The sequence below is a fragment of the Phacochoerus africanus genome, chromosome 2, assembly GCF_016906955.1.
Source record: "Phacochoerus africanus isolate WHEZ1 chromosome 2, ROS_Pafr_v1, whole genome shotgun sequence".
Classification (NCBI taxonomy): domain Eukaryota; kingdom Metazoa; phylum Chordata; class Mammalia; order Artiodactyla; family Suidae; genus Phacochoerus; species Phacochoerus africanus.
In genome coordinates this window covers 121,476,598-121,482,732 of record NC_062545.1, presented here as the reverse complement: position 1 = coordinate 121,482,732, position 6,135 = coordinate 121,476,598, and the positions used below count along the sequence as shown (strand labels likewise).

Below are 6,135 nucleotides of genomic sequence, written 5' to 3'. Positions count from 1 at the left end.
GACTGCTGAGGAAATACTAAAGAATTATATGAGGTCAAGGTCAGTGATGGAGCCTGAATATGTATGTAGTGGGACTCCACAACACTTAGCATGGATCAAGCTGCTCAGCCTTGTCATGGAAAGCAAGTTAAAGAATGCAAAAGGGCCCACCCATTAGATACTGGCCCGTGGTGAGGGCCCAGTAATGTCACCCCCATGGGCAAGCCTGCCAAGGTGTCCAGTCACAAGGTCATGCTGAGGACTCCAAGTAATAGCATTAGGAGGGTGAGCCACGGGTTTTTCAGCAGGGGAGTGATGTCATCAAGTGGATTATTCCAGCATTTGTGCTTCCAGAAGTAGGTCAGAGAGAGAATGTACAGCAGCAAAGTCAACTAGGTTAAGAGACTGTTATCATGCTCTGGGGAAGAGGAAAAGAGCTCTGGACAGAACAGCAGCTGCAAGAATGGAAAGCAAGAGAAACCCTAGGGACCAAGTGGAGAAAGAATAGAGGATGGCTAGGAATTATGGGAGATCAACTCCCACAAAAAGAGAAGTAGAAAAAATTGCCAGTATTCCAAATCTAGATAATGTTTTTCTTCAAATTATAAGAGCTATACATGTTCATTATAAATAATTGGAAACAGAAGGATATGAAGAATGAAAATCAATCACCTACATTCCCTGTCCTAACAAATTACTGACCTCTACTAGCATTTTGTTTTCCTGTAGTATCTTCATAAGCATCTATGTGTATACATTTTTTAAAAATTGGATTTATATGCCATAAGAAATTTTGAACTTTAATTTTTTGTTTACTAGTGTTTTAGTCTTCACATGTCATTGCATATTCTTGGAAAGCACCAATTTTTAAATGAAGACCACAAGCTTTGAGTCATCAACTTTAAATCATATTACATTTTAGATCTGCCTGGTTGAACATGGGCAAGCTATAAACTAAACTTCAAAGGTTACAGTATTTTAAAACTATAAATATTATACATGGTCATTGTAGAAAGTCTGGAAAAATCAAAACGGTGTAAGGAAGAAAACAATCACCTATAATCTTACTGCCCAGAGAGACTCCTTTTCACATTTTGGTAAAACATTTGGTGTATACCCAAATGTGAAAAGGAATCCCCAAGGGACTCATTGAGGAGTTTTAGGAGTTCCCCAGGGACTCACTGAGTTAAGGATCTGGCATTGTCACTGCTGTGGTGGCATTGTCACACTGTCGATCCCTGGCCCGGGAACTCCACATGCCATGGATATGGCCAAAAAAAAAAAAAAAAAAACCCCACAAAATAACCAACAAACAAATGGATTTTTAGGACCATTGGGGTTATACTGCTCATGCATACTGTCTCTATTTTTACATCTTGATGTTTTTCATTTAGTATTTATAGTAAGAGCTAAATAATTTTAGAACATTCTGTGGTACTTACATCAACAACCTTTTTTTTATGATGAGGGAACTTTTTATAGCTAGAGCAAATGCTTCAATGGGTATTTTGACCAAAAAAAAAAAGACAAAAATGCCCCATTTTATCAAGTTTTGATGTGAATTTGCTCTGTAGTAGGAGTTGCCTAATCCTAAACAAAGAACAAAATTTCTCTGAAAAATTTCACTTAAATGTATGGTTCAAAAATCACTAAAATCCCCACTACTCCATTATTATTTTTAAGAGTCAGTGCCAAAGATGGAAAGTCAAAGGGAAAGTCCCCATTACCTGCCTTACACTCAATCCCCTGAGTTTGGTGCATATTCTTCCAGACTTTTCTGACGTCTGAGATAAAGCTTTGTTAGTTATAAAAGGGGCTGTTAGCTACTTGCTTTTAGAATTTAAAAAATGCAAGTTAAAACCACACTGTGAATCCACTATTCACCCACCGGAATACCTAATATTAAAAAGATCGACGATGTAGTGTCGCTAAGAGTGTAGAGAACTGGACCTCTTTTGTTAGTAGGAGGATAAAATGCTACAACCGCAATGGAAAACTGGTGGATAGGACCTACTAAAGCTATCCTACTCCTGGATATATACTCAACAGAAATGAATACGTATATCCTCAAAAATAAAACATAAGTGCCACAGCAGCTTTATTCATAATAGCCCTAACCTGGAAAAATCCATATGTTTATCAATGCAGACTAGATACATTAATTGGGATATGTCCATGTGATAAAAAGGAATAAACTGCTGATAAGTGTGTATATATCTCACAGATTTTTGAAAACCATGTCATGTTTGGTGTCAAAAGCCTCTATTAAGCTGCACTCTGAGGTTTATGTTGATATGTGAAGTGTTAGCTGGATCAATTTTTAAAACAGATTGAATGACTGTAAAGATGCTTAGTTTTTTTCCCTGATACCAATACTAAACATATTTTGAAAAGAGCACGCCTATTTCAAAAGAAATGCATGTGAACTGTGGAAAGATGAAAACATATAGATTAACTACCACCACCCCTCACTTGTGCTCCCACCACACAGAAAGACCACAGTCAACATCTTGGTACATACACACCTGGATGCTTTTCTGAGCATTTAAGAAAGCTTGAGTGTTCTGGAGTTCCCGTCGTGGCGCAGTGGAAACGAATCCGACTAGGAACCATGAGGTTGCGGATTTGATCCCTGCCCTTGCTCAGTGGGTTAACGATCCGGCATTGCCATGAGCTGTGGTGTGGGTCGCAGACGCGGCTCGGATCCCGCATTGCTGTGGCTCTGACGTAGGCCGGTGGCTACAGCTCTGATTAGACCCCTAGCCTGGGAACCTTCATATGCCTTGGGAGTAGCCCAAGAAATGGCAAAAAGACAAAAAAAAAAAACAAAAAAAAAACAAAGAAGAAAGCTTGAGTATTCTAATTTAATGTTAACACATACATACCTTCCAGAGAGTCAACACTTGGAGCAGATGAGCAGAAAGGAAAGAAGTTAGAGCTGCAGCTCCAAGGGGCTTAAACAACTGCAGCCCATCTGACTAATCTCCTTATCCAGGCCTTAGAGCTCAGCTGCTCCCTTCCTTCCCACCTGCAGCTCAATGTTCAGGTCTGGGGTACTCACTGCAGTTTGCATTCCTCCCTCACCCCTGAATCTTCTGACCATCCATGCTGTCAGGTGCTCTCAGCCCCGTTGACCAGTTCTCCATCCTCTGCAGGAAGCAGAGTTCAGCAGGTTTGACTCCTATGGATTCAGATCCTGCTTCACTGAGCAACCCTGACATTCACCTGCTGAAGGCTATCGGCAGCTCCTACATCCTCACAGTCTCATCCCATGAGCACCTTATTCTTTTGGCCATCCTTCCCACCTTGGGCTTTGCAGAACTTATCAGGATTGTGGTGCAAGCACTCCCCTGCCCCTTTCTCCAAGCCTGCACTTCTCAGCCTCTGCAGGGCCCCTCATTTTGTCTCCCAGCAAGATCTACTTCCCAAGGCTGACTCCCCATAAACCCTGCCACTTCTGGGAGGACTTTGCTCCTGCAGTTCTGCTCACTGGCATCAGAATGACACAGAGATGAGCAAGATGTGGACCTGCTCTCTAGAAGCTCACAGGGCAGCAGAGGGAATGGCCAACATTCCTGGCCTTTAGCCCAGGGTACATGCTGTTAAAACAGGAAGAAGGAGTTCCCACCGTGGCGCAGTGGTCAACGAATCCGACTAGGAACCATGAGGTTGCGGGTGCAGTCCCTGCCCTTGCTCAGTGGGTTAACGACCCAGCATTGCCGCGAACTGTGGTGTAGGTCACAGACTCGGCTTGGATCCCGTGTTACTGTGGCTCTGGCATAGGCCGGTGGCTATGGCTCCGATTCGACCCCTAGCCTGGGAACCTCCATATGCCACAGGGGCGGCCCAAGAAATAGCAAAAAGACAAAACAAACAAACAAACAAACAAAAAAACCCAAAAAACAAACAAAAAAAACAAAACAAAAAAACCCAGGAAGGAACCCTGAGCCATGGAAGCCGAAAAGGAAGAGTTATGGGTTCTTCATGATGCAAGGGAGACCTTGGAGTGGCACAGAGAAGGCCATGATTTTGAAGCAAAACCCAGCCAACTCTCCACCAAGTAGCCCCTCATTCTGGCACAGTCTGGGAGCTTCAACGAGACACAGCCTGAGCCAACATTTACAGCATATTTACTTCCTGTCTAAAAAATTTTATGTATGTTTTATGAGGTATTATGAATCTATAAAGATTCCAGCATCTCTAAGTGACTCTTAAAGCAAGGCATAAAACTTAGGCACTTGAGAAAAATGTTATGTCCTAGCAATTAAAAGAATCTGACCCAATTCATTTGATAATTTATTTTATTGGTTAAATGTTACAGGGACACACAGTTTTTGAAGGCACGAGCCTGCTGTGGTACCCTTTGATGGCAAAGCAATAAAGCTATTCTTTTCTCCTTCACCCCCACCCCCCTCTAAAGAGAGCAGTTCTCCAGTGTTCCCTGACCCTGCTGCTCTCTGCCCAGGCACCCCTTCCCAATGAAGTCTTTTGCTTTGTCAAAAAAAGAATGTTACAAAGTTCTATCTCTCTTTTCTTCATATCAATGTATCTAAATGAACTAAATTAAACATCTATAATAGAAAAGACATTATTACATATTAGTAGGACAATGTTGCTTCTTCATAATCATGTATTATTTCCACCCCTGAGATATATGTCCATGTAACAGAATCACAACTATGGCCTATGACTTTGGGATAAAGCAGAACAGCGCTGGGTCCACAGGCCATGGGGTCAGAAGTGCTTATCAAATGATGTTTTATGCTCTGAAAGGAAGAAAGGAGAACGCTTATGGGAACAAGGAATAATCAATCCCCACAAAACTTGAGAAACAGTTTTCTCAAAGGGAGCAACTGACATAATTCTTCAGTTATTTTTATGAGAAAAATTTTAAACATTTAAATGCTGATAAGGTAGAGAAAATCATTTAGGTTGCCTTTTAAACTTAGGTTTTTAAGTTATTGCATGAAAGATGTTAAACATGAAAAATTATGGCAAATATATTGACAGATAAAATTTAAAGAAATGTTTTATTGGAGGATGAGAGGATAAATGGTGTGGCAATTAAGCTTGAATGATATATTAGTTTTAAATAGACGTATACATAAAAATATTTCATATGATTCATTTTAGATTGAACATTCTCCTAAAAATTAGAGGGGTCTGAAATAAATATTTTTAATGCAAGAGCATTTTGAGTAAAATGACTTAGTGAAACCCCTCATGGCCCTCAAACAGGCATGAGGTGAGAGGATCCCATGGTCAAATGGGATTATCTGGAAGATTCAGCCCTGGAACCCATTTCTGGCTTCAAAAGTGTATCTGGGCTTCATATGAACCTTAGAAAACTTGGGAAAAACTGTGTCCCCAGGTCTCACTCCCTCTGGGTGGACTCCTGTCACAAGACAGTTCTAGTCAAGAGGCATCTGGCAGAAAACATGAGCCTTGCAGGAATATTAGGAAAAGGTGGCTGAGATTTCAAAGCTAGACATGTCCTTTCCAACCTCAGTTGGTGTGTGTTCATAGTTATAAGAGGACAGCAGCAGCACCATCACCACAAGCAAGAGAAGATGCAGCCTATTTGGAAGAACTCTAATTTTCTTCCTTCAGTCACATTCCCAGGCATTTCCAGTTCCAATTAATAAGCTATATCCCTCGTATTTGACCTTCAGTTAGCTTTTGAGGGAAAACTATTTATTCTCTTGTCTCCTGCTATAATCTATTGAGAAAGCCTAGCTTGAAACTGCTGGGGATCTGGATCATTTCCAGAGCATGTGGAGAGGGGGTAAAAGGAAATGTGACTTGAAAGAGATATTTGGTATCCAACATCAGGTGTGATGAATCCTCTCTGCTATTTAGGAGAGCCTGAAATGAGAAGCAGAGGAAAAAATGAATAAGGAAACCAGTGCACTCTGCTTTATTGTTGTCTAGAAGTCACAAGGAAAACACAACAACCCTATATCCAGTGAAAAACTTCTTTCAAAATCACGTGAGATCACACACAAAAGGGCTTTTTAACAGCACAGCTCCAAGGTGAAATGGTCTATCCAGGTCTTGCATATCAGCTCTCATGAATACTTACTTGCTCTGTTTCACTTCACAAGTTAATTTCCCACAGGATGGACTGACTTTAAATCGAGCTGTTTTCTATTCTTA

The 6,135-nt window shown here is 41.0% G+C and overlaps 1 protein-coding gene across 2 annotated transcripts in view; it reads right to left on the bottom strand.

Moving 5' to 3' along the window:
• Window positions 1-4,262: 4,262 nt before the first annotated feature.
• The window catches only part of MYO5C (myosin VC), a 127,622-nt gene continuing 125,749 nt past the window's right edge, over window positions 4,263-6,135 (bottom strand). For both annotated transcript variants that reach the window (XM_047766327.1, XM_047766329.1), the window contains exon 41: window positions 4,263-5,844. In XM_047766327.1, the coding sequence (XP_047622283.1) occupies window positions 5,692-5,844 (153 nt within the window). In that variant the 3' untranslated portion in view covers window positions 4,263-5,691. The remainder of the gene's footprint in view (window positions 5,845-6,135) is intronic.